This window comes from Cebus imitator, unplaced genomic scaffold (assembly GCF_001604975.1).
Source record: "Cebus imitator isolate Cc_AM_T3 unplaced genomic scaffold, Cebus_imitator-1.0 Scaffold214, whole genome shotgun sequence".
NCBI classification, from domain to species: domain Eukaryota; kingdom Metazoa; phylum Chordata; class Mammalia; order Primates; family Cebidae; genus Cebus; species Cebus imitator.
The window spans coordinates 2,096,912-2,117,296 of record NW_016107529.1 but is presented as its reverse complement, the minus strand read 5'-3'; the positions used below and the strand labels follow the sequence as shown (position 1 = coordinate 2,117,296).

Here is a 20,385-nt window from a genome sequence, read left to right as displayed (position 1 = left end):
GCCACCAGGCCCAGCTGGTTTTTTGTATTTTTAGTAGAGACAGGGTTTCATCATGTTGGCCAGGCTGGTCTCGAACTCCTGACCTCAGATGATCCACCTGCTTCGGCCTTCCAAAGTCCGGAGATCACAGGCATGAGCCACCGTGCCCTGCCAGCTGATTTATTTTTTATAGAGCCTGTTTTTAAAATAGTATTTCTGTAGAGTAAAACTTTTTTTTAAGTACCTTCACCCAAAACTAAAATAATTTTTTATTATGTAGTGTTGAGGACATTCATTTACCGATTATTTGCAGAGTACCAACTATGTGCAAGAGTGCTGTATTACATAATATAAGAGCAACATAGACAAGAGACTTTAATCTTTCCTTCAAGCAGCATACGGTGTAGTAGTGTAATGCTGTGTTAAAGGGCTGTGCTACAGGAAGTACAGAATTTTTAGGTAGGACAGTTTGGAGGGGGCTCATACAGATTTTGTTGGGGAAAGCTTTGCAAGTGAGGTTTGACAAGTGAGAATGGGTTGAGCAAAGAAGAGATACACTCCTGCCAGAGAAAACAGTATTAATATAGGTACAAGGTAGAAGAATACATGCAGCACAGAATCTTGAGAAGTTCTGAAGGATATCTTGTGATTGTGGAGAGGGTATTGGTAAGAGATGAGGTGCTCCTAGTGGACATCTGCATTACCTCTGTTGCTTATCAAAGTATAGATGTGTATCCCTTTTCCAAACTTGTTGAACTAGTTTCTAGGATAGAGCCAAATATGTATATTTTTAAAACACATCCTGCTGATCCTAGTGGCTCATGCCTGTAATCCCAGCACTTTGGGAGGCCGAGGTGGGTGAATGACAAGGTCAGGAGTTCGAGACCAGCCTAGCCAACATGGTGAAACCCCGTCTCTACTAAACATACAAAAAAGTTAACCAGGAGTGGTGGCGGGCACCTGTAATCCCAGCTACTTGGGAGGCTGAGGCAAAGGAGAATTGCTTATTGCTTAACCTGGGAGGCGGAGGCTGCAGTGAGCCAAGATTGCACCACTGCACTCCAGCCCGGGTGACAATGCACGACTCCATCTTAAAAAAAAAAAAAAAAAATTAAGATAACCTCTGGGTGATTGTCACGTGCACCTGGATAAAAATGACTTTTAGGTCAGAAAGTGCCAGAAGGTGAGAAATTTGGATTCATCTTAAAGCATTGGGGGATTTATCCTACTGCAATGAATAGCCATTGAAGAATTTTAAGCAAGAAGTGATGTGATTAAACTTATAGAAATGTGGAAAATGGATTAGAGAGTGAGACTGTATCCATAGAGGTATGTTGGAATAGTCTGTGTGAGAGTTGTTTTAGCCTAAATTTAAGCAGTAATGGGAGGGATAATGAGAAGAAGTTTGAGAGATACTAAAAGTGAAAAGTTAACAGACTTGATTTTATTTAGACAGTGCAGTCATGTATGTATTATACAATATTCTTTCAGCCACAAAAGGCAGATTACTAGGTTATCCTTCAAACAGATAAGGGCTGTATGAAATAGATACTGCCCCTACTACTTCTTAAGTCTTTCACCTACTGTTCTAAATGAAGAAGACAATGGGAAGCCACTGAAGGACTGTTAACCGGAAGGGTCACAATCACATCCACGTTTTAAAGCTATTAGTTTGGCTATAATAATAAGAGATTGGAAGGGCACGTATTGGAGGCAGGAAGGCAGTTGGAAGGAAGACTGCTGTAGTAATTGGAACCAAAGATGATGATACTGTAAGTGATTGATAGTGTCAGTGAGGATGGAGAAGAAGGCAAGGATTTGAAAAAGAAGTAGGAGGTAGACTGAGCAAGACTTGGAGTCTTATTCTAACTGGGGATTAAAGATGACCTGAAGGTTTCTAACATGAGTGACTTTGATGCTTGATGACACCATTTCCCTAAAAAAGATTATAGGCCTTGGAAAATGGTGCCTCGCAGCTTGGGTAGTCTTACAATCCTGGTGCTTTGGGCTGCTGCCCTGCTCCTTGCTCTGGGCGTGGAAAGGGCTCTGGCGCTGCCCGAGGTACAGAAGCAAGTTTGAGGTCGAGCTGAAGCAGGGTTGATGGCCAGCCATGTGTTGTGCTTGCCTGCGGTTCCCTCTTCCCCTCTGCTGGCCTGCAGCTCTGATTTCATCCCCGACGCTTTCCGACCCTGCCCAGCCAGGTATGCACCCAGTGTCCCTGGAGTGTGCAAAATTTGTCCAAAGTGGCCCTTTGTTGTAAAACAACACGAAAGCTAATGCTGCATGCCCATTGCTACCTGAATCAGAAGGGCACCATCTTGGGGCTAGATCTCCAGAACTGTTCTCTGGAGGACCCTGGTCCAAACTTTCATCAGGCACGTACCACTGTCATCATAGACCTGCAAGAAAACTCTGTCAAAGGTGACCTGGTCAACACCTTCCGTGGCTTTACTCAGCTCCAGACTCTGATACTGACAGTTGACAGATGTCAACTGTCCTGAAGGAATTAATGCTTGGAATACTGCCACCTCTTATATAGACAACCAAATCTGTCAAGGTCAAAAAAACCTTTGTAATAACACTGGGAACCCAGAAATGTGTCCTGAGAATGGATCTTGTGTACCTGATGGTCCAGGTATTTTTGCAGTGTGTTTGTGCTGATGATTTCCACAGATATAAGTATATGTGCCAGGGCTCGTTCTCACTGCTTATGTTCTTTGGGATTCTGGTATCCACCACTCTATCCATCTCCATTCTGTTTTAGGGGACCCAACGCTGAAAAGCCAAGACTTCATGAACCACATAGGTCTTACCATTGACCTAAGATCAATCTGATGTATGTTAGCCCATCCAGGGAGCTCTGCTTCCTAGACAGGCATCTTTGGCCAGTGGATTTGCCTGAAGGTTGAGGCCGCTATTGGAAGTTGAAAAATTGCACTCCCCTGGTGTAGACAAGTACCAGTTCCCATTTGTGTTGTTGTCTATAATAAACACTTTTTTCTTTAAAAAAAAAAAAAAAAATTATAGAAGGGGAAAATATTTGACGAATACATTCTGCTTGTCTTTTTTTATTTTTAAGTAATTTTTTATTAGTTTACTCTGCCAAGTCAAAAAGTATATAGTTAATCTATTTGCATTAATATTTTATTAGGCAAGAAGTAGTCCTGAACTACTGCCTTCTGGTGTGACTGATGAAAATGAGGTGACTGCAGCTGTTAATGAAAAGGTTTGTCCTGAATTCGACAATAACAAACATTCAAAAGAGGTAAAAATAATTTTATATTTACATTGAGAGTCATAAGGGTGGAAGGATAGGAGGATGTGAATGATCAGACATTACTTAATGGGTACAATATACATTATTCAGATGACAGATACATCAAAAGCCCCAGCTTTATCACTAGACAATATAGCCATGTAACAAAATTGCACTTGTACCCCTTGAATTTATACATATTAAATAAATAAATAAATGTTCTTATGTGGTGGCAAGTGCCTACAGTCCCAGCTACTCAGGAGGCTGAGGTAGGTGGATTGTTTGAGCCTGAGTTGGAGGAACTAGACAACATAGACCTTATCTCTAAAAATTAAATGATATTTTAAAAAAATGTCCTTATCACTGTTTTCCTTAGGTATTATACACTATTTTAGGTGAAGGAAAGAGAAAAGTGTGTTAAATGTGCTTTATGACTAGATAAATTTTTGTTATATTACCATCAGTTGATTTTTTCAAAGCATATGTATGACCTGAATGTGTGTTATTTCATTTTAAAATGTTACCTTTTAAAATTTTGGTTTCTAAATATATATTTTTTTAATTTAAAATTATTTTTAGGAAGATCCATTTAATGTAGACTCAAGTTCACTGACAGATTCAGTTGCAGATACAAACTTGGATTTTTTCCAGTCTGATCCTTTCATTGGCAGTAAGTACTCTTTTTTCATGTTATAGATTTACCCAAAAAAGGCTTTTTAATATATAAACTAAGAATTAAGACTTCTGTTTCAATATCCTACTGTCTCATTCTGTCGCCCAGGCTGGAGTGCAGTGGTGTGATCTTGGCTCACTGCAACCTCCACCTCTTGGGTTCAAGCAATTCTTCTGTCTCAGCCTCCTGAAAAGCTGGGGCTATAGGTGTGCACCACTGCGCTCAGCTAATTTTTGTATTTTTAGTAGAGACAGGGTTTCACCATGTTGGCCCTGCTGGTCTTGAACTCCTAACCTCAAGTTACCCACCTGCCTTGGCCTCTCAGAGTGCTGGGATTACAGGCATGAGCCACTATGCCTGGCCTGATAGCCTACTTTTTACAATAAAAGATAGAGGTGAGAGTGAGGGTTTATATGCCTAGACTTGCTAGTAGTTATCCTCCACAGGCAACTAAATCCTGGGACCAAGCCTTTGATTATGCCTTAGGATTCCCTCATTAAGAATGTGTTTCTTCTTTAGAATAAGGACCCCAAAACAAAACCAAAAAAAGTAACTGTTATAGACCAATAAAGAAGACTGGTCTTCTTTTCTTTTCTTTTATTTTTTTAAGACAGGGTCTCACCACGTTGGTCAGGCTGGTCTTGAACTCCCGACCTCAGGTGAGCCGCAAGACTGGGCTGCTTAAGTCAGCCAGCAATTGTTTACTAAAAATGCCAACACAGTGCTTTTAAAACAGTAGAAACTGTAGCAGAGTTGAAGTCAGATCCCACCCCTTAAGATCCATACAGTCTTATTGAAGAAACATGTTTGATAAATTAAAATGTCTAATATTTATTTTATTTAATTTTATTTCCAAAATTAACTTCTGAAACTGATAGATCAATTTATATCCGTTATAAAGATGAGAAACTGAGGCACACCGGCAAAATAATTTACTTAGGGTTGTGACAGAAATGAGCTCAGATATTATAATTCTTTTTTTAAAAGACAGTTTTATTAGATAAAGTGTTGAAAGATACATAAATTATATATTTGAAGTTTACAATGTAATGATTTTAGTATATTCACAGAGTTTTGTAGTCATCACCACAATCTAATTCTAGAGCTTTTTCATCACCCCATAAAGAAACACCCAAAAGCAGTCACTTCTCATCCCCCCAGTCCCTGTCCCTAAGCAATCACTGATCTACTTTCTGTCTCTGTAGATTTGGTTATTTGTGGAATTATATAATATGTTCATACAAGAACATATGTGTAACATGTTCTTATATGTAATGTGTTCAAATTACATGTATACTCTTATGTACGCCCTCTTTTAATCTTTTACTTAACATAATATCTTCAAAGTTCACCCATGTTGTAGTATGTTTCAGTACTTCATTCCTTTTTACTGATAAATATTTCATTGGATGAATATATTTCACACTTATTTATTGGTTGATGGACATTCAGGTTGTTTTGACTCATGAAAAATGTTGCTATGAACATTTGTGTACAAGCTTTTGTGTGAATATATGTTTTTATTTCTTCTCCGTATATATCACATCACATGGTAACTGGAAGTTTAGTTGGTACCTCTATGTTTAACTGGTTAAGGAACAGTCAGATTGTTTTTCAAAGAGACTGCATTGTTTACATTTCCAACAGTGTCATATATGAGTTGCAATTTCTCCGTAGCTTCAACACTTGTTATTATCCTTTTGATTATAGCCATCTTAGTAGGTATGAAGCGGTATCTTAATTGTGATTTTGATTTGTTTTTGTTTTTAAGACTGAGTCTTGCTCTGTTCCCCAGGCTGAAGTGCAGCGGTGCAGTCTTGGCTCACTGCAACCTCAGCCTCTAGGGTTCAAGTGATTCTCCCGAGTCAGCCTCCCAAGCAGCTGAGACTACAGTTGTATGCCACCACTCCTGGCTAATTTTTGTGTGTTTCATAGAGACGGGATTTTACCATGTTAGCCAGGATGGTCTTGATCTCCTGACCTCGTGTTCCGCCCATCTTGGCCTCCCAAAGTGCTGGGATTACAGGCATGAACCACCGCACCCAGCCTGATTTGCATTTTGCCACTGACTAATGTGGAACATCTTTCTAGATGCTTATTCAATTTTGGTGAAGTCCAGTTATCTATTTTTTTCTTCTGTCACTTGTGCTTTTGGTGTAATCTAAGAAACTATTACCTAAGTCATTAAGATTTAATGATCTCTTTGTCTAAGGGTTTTATAGTTTTGCTGTTACAGTTAGATCTTTGATCCATTTTAAGTTTATTTTTGTATATGATGTGAGATAGGGGTCGAGCTTTATTCTTTTGCCTGTGGATATCCAGTTGTCCTAACACCATTTATTGAAAAGGCTGTCCTTTCTCCATTTTGTGTTCTTGTCAAAAATCAAATGGCCACAAATGTAAGGATTTATTTCTGGAGTCTTCAATCCTGTAAGAATTTTTTGTTGTTGTTGTTGTTGTTGTTTCAGTAAAGCTTAGTATCTTTATTTCTTTTTTTTTAATTTTTTTGAGATGGAGTTTCGTTCTTGTTACCCAGGCTGGAGTGCAATGGCGCGATCTCGGCTCACTGCAACCTCCACCTCCTGTGTTCAGGCAATTCTCCTGCCTCAGCCTCCTGAGTAGCTGGGATTACAGGCACGCGCCACCATGCCCAGCTAATTTTTTATATTTTTAGTAAAGACGGGGTTTCACCATGTTGACCAGGATGATCTCGATCTCTTGACCTCGTGATCCACCCGCCTCGGCCTCCCAATATCTTTATTTCTAAACTCGTGATGATAATGCCCTCCCAGTACTCTTATGAAAAGTAGAGATTTTGTTAGTAACATTTTTGCTGTAATGCCTGTCTTCCCCTCCATCTGCAACCTCAACTTGTGATGAAGGTAAGTGTAGTTGGCTGTATATTTCTTAAGTCAATGACATTCATTATTTTATCTACTTTGAAGTGAAGTTATTGAAATAAACTTTGCTTTGCTTTTGTTTTAAAGTTGCCCTTTAAGTAATAGTGCCACCACAGTAAATATTGTTATTTTGATTTCTGTGTGTTTATTTTATCACAGGTGATCCTTTCAAGGATGATCCTTTTGGAAAAATCGGTCAGTATCTTATTGAGTTCCATCTTAGCTTTAATTCATTTCTGCTTAATAATAAGCTTATGTTATTTAGGTTTGAAACTGAAGCCCCAGTAAGATGCTCTATCCTGGCATTTTCAGAAAGAGAGTAGTAATTCTTGTGATTTTGCTTAATAAATTTTTGCTTTACTTTTATTTTTCCTGTTTTTGTTGTTGTTTTGGTGAGGTTTTTTGTTGTTGTTGTTTGTTTTTTATTTTTGAGACAGGGCCTCATTCTGTCACTGAGGCTGGAGTTCAGTGTGTGTGATCATAGCTCCCTGCAGCCTTGATCTCCTGGGCTCAAGCAGTCCTCCTGCCTCAGCCTCCCAAAGTGCTGGGATTATAAGCATGAGCCACTGTGCCCAGTAGCTTTACTTTTTTGAAAATGACATTAGTGTTTAGTCTTTGGTGCTTTTAATATTTATTCTGATTTCTCCTTATTAACTGAAGGTTAGGTGAACATAATGATCTGTACTACTTCAGGCTTTAGAATGTAATTTTGTTTTCCTAAGATTATGGCCCACACATGTGATTGGAGGAAGAGGATCTTGAAGAATTACTAAAACATCAGGCTTTTTGAGATACTCTTTTTCTAGGAATTTTCATTAGAATAATGCAAATCTTGTTTACCATGTAGTTTTGTGTTCCAAACCTGTTCTAAAGTATTGGCTATTAGCTTTGAGCTCAGAGAGAGAAATACATTTAGAGGTTTTTGTTGTGTTTTCTTTAGTTACGATAGCATAGAGTAAGGGGACTTAAGATTGGATCCCTTGAAATTATATATTAATTTAAAAAATAAGTTTATTAGGTGAAAGTTTCTATATCTTTTATCAGAATTGCAAAGGAATCTCTGAAATAAAAAGTACTCAGCTTAGATTCTACAGGATTTCTTTTTTTTTCTTTGTTTTTCGAGATGGAGTTTTGTTCTTGTTGCCTAGGCTGGAGTGCATGGCGCAATCTTGGCTCACTGCAGACTCTGACTCCCAGGTTGAAGCAATTCTCCTGCCTCAGCCTCCTGAGTAGCTGGGATTACCAGCATGAGCCATTATACCTGGATAGTTTGTTTTGTATTTTTAGTAGAGATGAGGTTTCTTCATCTTGGTCAAGTTGGTCTTGAACTCCTGACCTCAGGTGATCTGCCTGCCTCAGCCTCCCAAAGTGCTGTGATTAAAGGCATGAGCCACCATGCCCAGCCAATTGTACAGGATTTCAAAGTGTCTCTTTGATTATTTTGTTGTTGCTGTTTGTTTGTTTTTCGAGACGGAGTTTTGCTCTTGTTGCCTAGGCTGGAGTGCAATGGTGCAGTCTCGGCTCACCACAGCCTCTGCCTCCCGGGTTCAAGTGATTCTCCTTCCTCAGCCTCCCGAGCACCTGGCATTACAGGCAGGTGCCACCATGCCCTGCTAATTTTGTATTTTTAGTAGAGACGGGGTTTCTCCACTTTGGTCAGGCTGGTCTCAAACTCCCGACCTTAGGTGATCTGCCTGCCTCGGCCTCCCAAAGTGCTGGGATTACAGGTATGAGCCACTGGGCCCGGCCATCTCTTTATGGTTTTTTTTTTTGAGACAGTCTTGCTCCACTGCCCAGGCTAGAGTACAAGTAGTACGATCTCAACTCACTGCAACCTCCGCCTCCCATGCTCAAGAGATTATTCTCATGCCTTTGCCTCCTGAGTAGCCAGGATTACAGGCGCACACCACCATGCCTGGCTAATTTTTATAGTTTTAGTACAGACAGGATTTCACCGCATTAGCCAGACTGGTCTTAAACTCCTGAGCTCAAGTGATTGGTCCACCTCAGCCTCCCAAAATGCTGGGATTACAGGTGTGAGCCATCATGCCTAGCCCAAACTTTTTGTTTGTTGATTTTTGTTTGTTTGTTTTTGAGACAGGGTCTTACTGTCACCCAGGCTGAAGTGCAGTGTTATGATCTTGGCTCACTGCAGCCTCTGCCTCCCAGGTTCAAGTAATTCTCCCACCTCAGCCTCTTGAGTAGTTGGAACTATAGGTGCACACTACCACACCTGGCTAATTTTTGTATTTTTTAGTAGAGAGGAGGTTTTGCCATGTTGGCCAGGCTGGTCTTGAACTCCTGACCTCAAGTGATTCACCCGCCTCAGCCTCCCAAAGTGCTGGGATTACAAGCGTGAGCCACTGCACCTGGCCCCAAACTGTCTTTTAATTAAGGCAATGATCATACCTTCAGGTGATGAGAAATTTAGTGCGGTAATTTTTTTTGTCTTTTCTATTCATGCTTTATTTTTTCAGATCCATTTGGGGGTGATCCTTTTAAAGGTTCAGATCCATTTGCATCAGACTGTTTCTTCAGGCCATCTACTGATCCTTTTGCCACGTCAAGCACTGACCCTTTCAGTGCAACCAACAATAGCAGTATTACATCGGTAAGTGGGAGAATTAAAAACTGCTAAGTTAAATGGATAATAAGTGTCCTAAGCAAGTTTCTTGAAATACATAGTGATGAAAGAATCCTCATTTAGATACTTCTTACGGGCCATATAAGAATTTTAGTCCCAGCTGGTCCGAACATAGTGTTATCTCGATTGTTCACAGTCAGTTACAGATTGAACTCCTTGTTCTACCCTTTCCCTCCTTCTCACTACTGCACTTAGCTAGTCTTAAAACAAACAAACAAAAAAAAAGAATTTTAGTTTCATCCCAATTCATTTAGTTTTTGGTTCATACTGGTATTTCATATTTTGATCACCCACTGGAATTAACTGGAATTAAGTGAACAGGTAGACTGATGTTCATCTTTCAGGAGACTAAATCTTATACTATTGAGGATATTAAAAGTGATGGGAATTTATAAGCCAATCTTACATAAAGTTTTTTTGAAATGTTTGGTGTATTATTGCAATAATGAAAATTACTTTAAAAGGAACTTTAGAAAAATAAAATCATTTATGTTATTTCATAGACTGAGAGATTTCATCACCACCAGGCCTGCCTTATAAGAGCTCCTGAAGGAAGCATTAAACGTGGAAAGGAAAAACCAGCACCAGACACATCTGGAATGTTAATTCTATAAAGTACAAATTCCCACTAAATGTTAAGGTCTCTTGAGAATGTACATACCTACAACAATCACTGTTTAATAATCACGTGCCTGATCCAGGTAGTTCTGTATGCTTTACATTCATTGTTTCTAATCTTTATATCACCCTTGCAAAGTAGGTTTTAATATCCCTATTTTAAAAATAAGGACACTGAGATTTAGAAAATTTAACATGTTTAAGATCCTATAACTAAGTGCTTTTTTTATTTGGGGGCTTTAAAAAAATCTTTATATCGTGGATATTTATAGATGCTCAAAAGAGAATAATGAAATATTTTTAACAAGCTTCCATGTATTCATGACCCAATTTCAATAATTGGGAATGGTTTTGCAGGTTTTTAGCTTTGCTTCTTAATTTGTATTTTTAAACTTTGTTTTGAGGCGGCAGTTTCCTGTCTGTAGGTAAACTGAACCTATAAAGGACTAGTTAATTGAGAGGCGTTTGAAGCAACAAAATTTGTCTTCTAGTACTCTCAAATTAAGAATATTTCCTTTTAAAAGTAATTGATTGTTTTAAAGATAATAGGTTTATATTATTGAATGTTGCTTCTTTGTATTCAGTAAAGAGCTGCTTGGCTACAACTGGTGTTTTCCATTGAATGAAAACTGGACAGATACCTTTGTAACTGAATATTTGTGGTTTCTGTGGGCTACTGGATACTCTGTTTTCCTATAGCCTTAGTTAACATAGTGGAACCATTTCCCAAATTCTTCTAAAATTGCTGCCACTGGAATTATTCTCCTCTCACCTTCTTATTCTAGCCTCTCATTCTCCATCATTTAAAGAGCAAGAAAGCTAAATCAGGAATTTAAAAATGAATACATTCCTCTTGTCCTCTCCCCTATGAGATTTTTCTACCATTTGTTCTTTTCTTTTCTTTTTTTTGTTTTTTTGAGGCGGAGTCTCACTCTGTCACCAAGGCTGGAGTGTAATGGTGTGGTCTCAGCTTACTGCAACCCTCTGACTTCCAGATTCAAGCGATTCGCCTGCCTCAGCCTCCCGAGTAGCTGGGACTACAGGCGTATGCCACCACGCCTGGCTGATTTTTGTATTTTTAGTAGAAACAGGTTTCACTATGTTGGCCAGACTGGTCTCGAACTCCTGACCTTGTGATCCTCTCACCGTGGCCTCCTAAAGTGCTGGGATTACAGGCATGAGCCACCACGCCTGGCCCTGACTTTTTCTTTAGAGTTTTCTAAAGGAATATTGTCCTTGCTTGCAGCTTGTAATTTAACCATTTAAAACAAAACAAAAAAACCGAATTGGCAATGTAATAATAACTGCAGTTTATCTAATTTCCTCTGTCTGCCAGGGATAGTGCCAATCTCCTTTATGTGCAGTGTCTCATTTAATTTTCACAGTAATCCTGTGAGGTTTAGATAGGTTAAGTTGAGGCCAGGTGTGGTGGCTCCCACCTCTAATTCTAGCACTTGAGGAAGCCGAGGCAGAGGATCACTTGAGACAGGTAGTTCAAGACCAGCCTGGGCAACAAAGCAAGACACTGTCTCTACAAAAAAATTAAAATGTTAGTCAGGTGTGATAGCATGAACCTGTAGTCCCAGCTACCTGAGAGACTGAGATGGGAGGATTGCTTGAGCTGAGGAAGTCAAGGAAGCAGTGAGCCATAATTGCACCACTGCACTCCAGTTTGGGTGACAGTGAGATCTTGTCTCAATTTAAAAAAAATAGATTAAGTTGGTAGTAAATTAATAAGTGGTAGAACTAGACTCAAACTCTGGTCCGTGTAACCAGAATCTAAGATTTTCACCAATATAGTCTAGAAATTTTTTTTAAATTGGCCCTGCTAAACTCCCCAGTTATCAAACTGAATATAGCATAAAGACAGTTTTGTGGCCCCTTATTCCCTCATGGGCTGTACAATCTATCCTGTTCCCCTTGCTATCCTAATGGCCTTTTAGGGTGGTTGCACAGTGTATGAGGAAGGACTAGAAACCAAACCTGACATACATGTAGGCATGCTTTTTCTCTTTGTCCTTGTGATGGCAAATCAAATCTGCAAGCTGTTGTTAAAAACACAGCCTGTTAGTTTTTCCTTCTCTCAAAAAGAAGAAGTAATAATACAGGTTGAGCACTCCCAATTCAAAATGCTCCAGTGAGCATTTCCTTTGAGTATCATGTCAGCCCTCAAAAGGTTTCAGACTTTGGAGCATTTCACATTTTCAGATTATGGATGTTTGCTTGGTAAGTGTAACGCAAATATTACAAAATCCAAAAAAAAAAGGCCAACATCCAAAATACTTTTGATCCCAAGCATTTCGGATAAGGGGTGCTCAACCTCTACTTGGTGACTTGTTATGTTAGTGACCTTCTCTCACGCTGGTATTATGACTATCATATTAGGAAATATGGAAAGTTATTTCACTATGTAGATACAGTTTAATTTTTTAATTGCTGTTTATTCTGCAGATATCTAAGCTAGTGTACTAGTTTTATAATAGTATAATTGGCGTTAGTTAATACTGTCGCTACATTTTATCATTCATAGTTTTCATTTCTAAAAATTTCATTAGTATTCTTTCTGCTAGTAGTTTTAATGGATCCTCTTTTATAAAGAGAGAAGGTAAGTCCTATTTAACATTACCTTTCTACAATTACATTTTTTTAATTTGGAAATTTATACATTAAGCCCTGGCAGTATTATTTGACATTTATTTGTAATATACAACTTTTTGATAATTGGAAATAGAGTCTATAATACCATGACATTGATAACCATGAGTCAGAGTTGGATGTAAATGTTGAGAAACTCTTTTCACACTCTTTTCGCCTGTTTGCCAAGTCTTTCAGCTAGCCTCTTAAAAAGAGCCCCTGCCAAAAAGAGGAAATTCAATTATCTTCCTAAATATACAATTTGTTTGATTATAACTAAAAACTAACGAATAAAGTAGGAAGACAGTTAAAAGCCATAATCTCTTGCATCTGGTAACATCCTCACTTTTACCAATTGTTCTTGATCCCAGACTTTTACATAGCTTATTATTGAAAGCAGCGGGATCTTTTTAGCAGAAAGCTATCTTTGTGTATGTGTGCACGTGTGTGTGTGTGTGTGTGTGTGTGTGTGAGTGTGTGTGTGTGTGTATGTATGTGTATATTTGTTTTCTTTCTGGGGCAGAATGCAGAATTATTTTTAGATAACAATTAGAAAATAGAAATGTAACATTTTATAATATTAAGAACTAGGATATTTGAGAATTAAAATAGTGTATGATTCTAAACACAAAATGATGTTCTGGCATCAAAAAAGGGCATTAATGGAAAAACTGTGAAATCTAATAAAATCTATGGTTTATATTTTTTGTACCAGTGTTCTTAGTTTTAATAGGTGTACCATGATTATGTAAGATATTCCCATTAGGGGAAATTGGGTGAAGAGTGTATGGTGTATGGGAACTCTGTACTATCTTTATAACCCTTTTTCTCCCCCTCTCCCTCCCCCTCCTTTCCCTCCATCTTCCTCCCCCTCCTCCCCCTTCCCTCCTCCTTCTTCTTTCTTCTCTCTCTTTTTTTTTTTTTAAGACAAGAGTCTCTCTCTGTCGCCCAGGCTGGAGTGCAGTGGCACAATCTCAGCTCACTGCAACCTCCACCTCCCGGGTTCAAGCGATTCTCCTGTCTCAGCCTCCCAAGTAGCTGGGACTACAGGCACATGCTACCACTCCTGGCTAATTTTTTGTATTTTTAATAGAGACAGGGTTTCACCATGTTAGCCAGGATGGTCTTGATCTGACCTCATGATCCACCCACCTTGGCCTCCCAAAGTGCTGGGAGCCACCCTGCCCAATCTACAACTCTTATGTAAATCTAAATTATTCTGAGATAAAAGGTTAGTGGTGGCTCTCACCTAAAATCACAGTGCATTGGGAGGCCAACATGGGAGGATTTCTTGAGATCAGGATTTTGAGGGGAAAATAGCAAGACCCTATGTCTACAAATAGCAACAAAAATTGCCCAGTGTGGTGGCATACACCTGTATTCCCAGCTATTCGGGAGGCTAAGGCAGGAGAGAGGCAGGAGGATCGCTTTAGCCGAGGAGTTTGAGGTTACAGTGAGCTGTGATCATACCACTGCATTCCAGCTGGGGTGACAGAGCAAGACCCTCTCTCCAAAAAAATAAAGTAAGTAAAAAGTTAAAACAGTGTACATCTGTACAACTAGCAAGATTATGAAGAAAAAAATAAATGAATATCACCAAAGTCAGGATTGTGAGTATAGAGGGGCACATGAAAATTTCTGAGGTATTGGCAGTTTCCTGGGAGATGACTGTACAAGTGTTCACTTGATACTTGTTAAACCATAGATCTGTTTCATGTACTTTTCTGAATGGATGTTATATTTCACAGTTAAAGAAGATTAGAAAATAATATGTATTATTTCCATTTAGTAAGATTGCAGATCACTATGGGGAAACCTTTGTTGCTAATGTCTGCATTCCTTAATTAATTTAGAATTGTGAAGAATACATTCTTTGGAGTAGTGATGAGGTTTCAGCTATGAAGTATTGCCTCTCATTCTTGGCTTTGTATACTTTGTTTAGGTGGAAACATTGAAGCACAATGATCCTTTTGCTCCTGGTGGAACAGTTGTTGCAGCAAGCGATTCAGGTAAATAAATAATTTATCGACTTCATTGAACGTAAAACATTATTCTTTTCTTTAAGATTCTTTTTTCTTTGTCTCTAAATATATTTGTTCTGTTATTTATGGCTTTAAAATTATTGCATAATTATATCCAATTGTAATTTACCAACAATAAAAAGCATTTGTGTATCATTTTCTACTTTTATCTTTAATTATTTTATTTATTGTTCATGTTGAATATTATACTAGAATATGTACTCTACCCAGTATCAGTAAAACCAATAAACATGTTTTGCTTTATAAAATGCTGTGTTGCATGGCAGCTTCAAAGTCAGCATTGGCTGTTACACATCTTGATCTAAATTAAGAGATTAGTGGCTTCCTATAGAAAATGCAAATTACTTTACAAATACAAGTGGGTTCTGTTAATAATACAGAGAAAAGCTAAATGTTATTTTAGCATCCAGTCTTCATACTTCATTTAGGGTATCTAATTTTTTATTTATTATTTTAATAACCTTTTAAAATAGTAATCTCATTTTAAACATAAAAAAACTGAGGACCAAAACATTAAGCAGTGTTCATCAAGATCATACAGTTTAAAAGATTTGAAGCAGGTAAAGCCAAGATTCAATATTACGTCTGACAAAATCAAAAAGCTTCTTCAACAAAGTAACTCTGCTTTTCCACTGTTCATTTGAAAGAAAATAGATAGACTAGCTGTTGTTTGGGAGAGCAGAAAATTAGAGGAAAATAAACTCAAATGTGTAAATACTCTAATATTAGGCTGAAAATATATCACTTTATTTTTCCAGGTTGAGTTGTTCAGTATTCAAATGTATTAATTGTGACTAATTAGGGATTATGAACATAGAAAAAGAATAGTAGAAATGCCTTTACAGGAGGCCGGCATGGTGGCTCACTCCTGTAATCCCAACATTGTGAGAGGCCCAGGCAGGTGGATCACTTGGTCAGGAGTTCAAGACCAGCCTGTTCAACATAGCGAGACCACATCTCTAATAAAAATACAAAAATTAGCCGTGCATGGTGGTGGATGCCTGTAATCCCAGCTACTTGGGAGGCTGAGGCAGGAGAATTGCTTGAACCCAGGAGGTGGAGGTTGCAGTGAGCCAAGATTGTGCCATTGCACTCTAGCCTGGGCAACAGAGTGAGACTCTGTCTCAAAAAAAGTAAAAAGAAAAAAAAAAAAGCTTCTACAGATTTAGTTTCTTACAATGAACAAATTGTAACAAGATGAGATTTAGCAGAGTGCATTGTTTTCAGATTGGAAATTAACTCCCAACATAGTAGCAAGAATGAGGAATTTAAAAAGGAGATACATAGAAAGTAAGATTTAATGTGGGCTGGATATTGATTTAAATAAAAACTTAGAATGAGAGCAAATGAGACATCTAAAAGGCTTGTTGTATTAGCAGTGGTTAAATTACATATTTTTAAAGTGCATGTGCTCTTTTTATACTCTCATTATTAATTAAACTAATTATATTGCTAGGGGTATTACAGAATTAGAAAGGACAACCTAAGAAAATAAAATGAAAGGTTAATACATTTATAATTGCCCACACCAAGGAAATGGTAAGTGCCATAAGAGTTAATTAAACCAGCAAAGATTTAAAGGAAGGGGAGATCACATTAAGGATAAATCATTAATGATACCAAAGTGGAATGTGGCTTTTGTGGTATTCCTTGAAAGCATGGGATAGTATTTTAGCAGGTAAATATGGAAAGAGAATATGTGAAGCAAAGAGAACAATGTGAACAAGGAATGGAGGCAGAACATATAAGGCATATTCAAGGAAAAACTAACACATTTTTACAAGAGCTATTTCTCTATTTTTGCAAGATAGAGGAATAGCCAAGTTACATGGTGTTACATTAAAGGTTTCTAATACCTCTGTTGACCTTCTGCTTAAATTCTAGTTCCTAATTTATTTCCTCTAAAGAGGTAGAATAAATGACTGTAGTAGCTTAGGAGGGGGCTAAGATTTATCATTAGTTATAATAATAATGGCTACCATTTATTGAACACTTGCAGAGTTCCAACAGTCAGCATGCTAATCCTTTTTTCTTTATTTGGTCCCATTTAATTCTCACAACAACTACATTAGATAATTTGTGTTATGTTTACTGTACAGACAAGAAAAATCCAGGCATGGAGAGATGAAACTGTTTTCAGAAGGTTAAAGTAGTAGTATTAGATGTACCCAATTCAAATGAGGTCTCTGGTTTTCTACCTACCTCTCTGGTCATTCTTTCTCAATCCCCTTTGCTGTTATTTCCTCTTTTTCTCAACCTCTTAATATTGTATTGTCCCAAGTCTTAGTCCTTGGACCTCTTTTCTTCTTTATCGGTACTCCCTTGGGGGAACTCATCTGGTTTTGTGGCTTCAAATGCTATCGATAAGCTGATCTTTATCTCTGGTCACATCTCTTTCCTGAACTCCAGGCTCATTTTTCCAATTATTTATTTGACATCTCCACTTGAATATCTGATAGATATGTCTAACACATAAATCTAACACAAAGCAGCTATTTTTCCTTCCTAAACCTGCTTTTCTTGGCACCTCCCATATCTTAGTTCATGGTTCATCTTTAATGTTGTCCAGATCTAAAATCTTGGAATTATCTTTGGTTCTTCTTTTGCTCTTCCTCTATCTTTAATCTATCAGGCTATCTTATTGACTCTTCCTTCAAATTATATCCAGTAAAAGCCTTATGGTGGCCTGTACTTTTCTAACGATAACTCATCATTATTCTCATTACTCACTCTGCTCCAGCCACGCTGGTCTTGCTGCTGCTCAAACGATAGTCCCATGTTCTTTGGCCTTTTTCACTAGCTGATCCCTCTTCCTGGGATGATCCTTCTCCATATGTTCACATGATAATCTCTGATACTTCCAACAAATCTTAATTCAGATGTCACCTTCTCAGCGAAGCTTATTCTGGCCGCTCTAGCTAACATTTAAAAGTACCACTACCTACCCAACTCAGCGCTCTCACATGACTATTCTCTACTTTTATTCTTTCATTGTAACTTATTACTTTCCATCTTATTATATAAATTACTTTATTTTTCTCTTATCTGTTTCCTTTTCATCCTATTAGAAATTAAGCTCCAGAAGGAATTGGGACCTTTGTTTTCACTGACATAACCCAAGAACCTGAAAATACGCCTGGGCATATATTATTGAATGAACAAATGAGCCAGCTGCTCTTCTCAGAGAACATATAATGGGAGTCCAGTGGGTAGATATTATTTATTTTGTTATGATAAGTAGTTTTTTTAAATTGTGGTAAAATATATGTAACATAAAGTTTGGCATTTTAACCCTTTTTAAATGTACAGTTCAAGAGCAGTAAGTACATTGACATTGTTGTACAATCATTACCACCATCCATCTCAAGAACTTTTCCATATTCCAAAACTGAAATTCTGCGTCCATTAAATAATAATTCCCTATCCTCCCTCTCACCAAACCCTAACTACCATCATTACTACTCTGTGTACTTCATATAAGTGGGGTCATAAAGAATTTGTCTTTTGGTGACTGACTTGTTTATTTACCATATATCCTCAAGGTTCTTTCACACTGTAGAATGTATCTGAAATTTTTACCTTTTTCAGGCCTAATAATATTCTGTTGTATGTATATACTACATTTTGCTTATTTGTTCATTCATTAATGGACAATTAGTTGCCTTCACATTTTGTCTATGTGAATAAATCCTGCTGTGAATGTGAGAGTACAGATATCTGTTTGAGTCCCTGCTTTCAATTCTTTTGGATATAATTCTAAAAGTAGAATTGCTGGATCATATGGTAATGCTGTTTTTAGTTTTTTGAGCTATGGGCTTACTATTCTCCACAGCAGCCTTACCATTTTATATTCCAGCCAACAGTTCACAGTGGTTCCAGTGTCTCTACATCTTTGCCAATCCTTACTACTTTCTGTTTTATTTAATAGGGATCCTCATGGGTGTGAAGTGGTATCTTATTGCTTTGATTTGTATTTCCCTAATGATTAGTACGTTGAGCATTTTTTTCATGTGTTATTGGCTATTTGTATATTTTCTGTGGAAAATGTCTATTCAAGTCCTCTGCCCATTTCTAAATCAGGTTTTTGTTGAATTTTTAATATATCCTAGATATATTAACCTGCAAATCCCATGAGTTACCTTTTCATTCTGTTAATGCTGTTCATTGGTGAACAAAAGTTTTTAATTTTGATGTAGCTCATTTTATCTATTGTGGTGGTGGTGTTGCCTTATAGTGTTTTAACCAAGAAAGCATTGCTAAATCCAATGTCAGGAAGCATTTCCCCTATAAGTTTTATAGTTTTAGCTCTTACATTTAGATATTTAATCCATTTTGAGTTAATTTTTGTATATGGTGCGAGGTAAGAGTCTAGTTCATTCATTTGCATATGGATATTCAGTTTTCCCATCACCTTTTCTTATAAAGATGATCTTTTCCTATTGTTTGTTCTTGGCATGTTTGTTGAAAATTATTTGACCACATATGTGAGGATTTGTTTCTGGATTCTGGATTCTGTTCCATTGACCTATATGGTCTATATTTATGTAGTTTCTCACTGTTTTAACTACTATAGCTTTGAAATAAGATTTGAAATCAGAAAATTTGACTACCAACTTTGTTGTTCCTTTTTAAGACTGCTTTGGGCTGGGCACAGTGGCTCATGCATGTAATCCCAGCACTTTGGGAGGTCAAGGTGAGTGGATCACCTGAGCTCAGGAGTTCAAGACCAGCCTGGGCAATGCCTGAGCTCAGTTCAAAACTAGCCTGGGCAGCATAGTGAGACCCTGTCTCTACAAAACATAGAAAAATTAGCCACGGAGTTGCAATTCTCGTCTCTATAAAATAGACTTTAAACCAACAAAGATCAAAAGAGACAAAGGACATTACAAAATGGTAAAAGGATCAGTGCAACAAGAAGAGCTAACAATCCTAAATATATACGCACCCAATACAGGGGCACCCAGATACATAAAGCAAGTTCTTAATGACTTACAAAGAGACTTAGACTCCCACACAATAAAAGTGGGAGACTTTAACACCCCATTGTCAATATTAGACAGATCAACGAGACAGAAAATTAACAAGGATATCCAGGACTTGAACTCAAACCTGGACCCGGCAAAGCTAACAGACATTTACAGAACTCTCCACCCTAAATCCACAGAATATACATTCTTCTCAGCACCACATCACACCTACTCTAAAATTGACCACATAATTGGAAGTAAATCACTCCTGAGCAAATGCAAAAGAATGGAAATCATAACAGTCTCTCACACCACAGTGCAATCAAGTTAGAACTCAGAATTGAGAAACTAACTCAGAACCACACAGCTTCATGGAAGCTGAACAACTGCCTCTTGAATGTTGACTGGATACAATGAAATGAAGGCAGAAATAAAGATGTTCTTCAAAACCAATGAGAACAAAGACACAACATACCAGAATCTCTGGGACACGTTTAAAGCAGTGTCTAGAGGAAAATATAGCAATAAATGCCCACATGAAAAGCAAAGAAAAGGCCGGACGCGGTGGCTCAAGCCTGTAATCCCAGCACTTTGGGAGGCCGAGGCGGGTGGATCACGAGGTCAAGAGATCGAGACCATCCTGGTCAACATGGTGAAACCCCGTCTCTACTA

The 20,385-nt window shown here is 37.9% G+C and overlaps 1 protein-coding gene and 1 pseudogene across 7 annotated transcripts in view; both read left to right on the top strand.

The window, feature by feature from the left end:
• EPS15 (epidermal growth factor receptor pathway substrate 15) overlaps positions 1–20,385 on the top strand; it is a 176,475-nt gene that overhangs the window by 120,542 nt on the left and 35,548 nt on the right. For 5 of the 6 annotated variants that reach the window (XM_017548733.2, XM_017548731.2, XM_017548730.2 and 2 more), the window contains exons 17-21: positions 3,131–3,244; positions 3,815–3,905; positions 6,968–7,003; positions 9,286–9,419; positions 14,647–14,713. In XM_017548733.2, the coding sequence (XP_017404222.1) occupies positions 3,131–3,244; positions 3,815–3,905; positions 6,968–7,003; positions 9,286–9,419; positions 14,647–14,713 (442 nt within the window). Of the gene's footprint in view, positions 1–3,130; positions 3,245–3,814; positions 3,906–6,967; positions 7,004–9,285; positions 9,420–14,646; positions 14,714–17,814; positions 17,963–20,385 lie in introns of those variants that run through there. The other variant, XM_017548737.2, reaches the window with a different exon arrangement.
• Positions 1,024–2,983, top strand: LOC108318041 (annotated as a pseudogene). Its single transcript, XR_001831001.2, has 2 exons — positions 1,024–2,040; positions 2,181–2,983. The product of XR_001831001.2 is annotated as an all-trans retinoic acid-induced differentiation factor-like (transcript).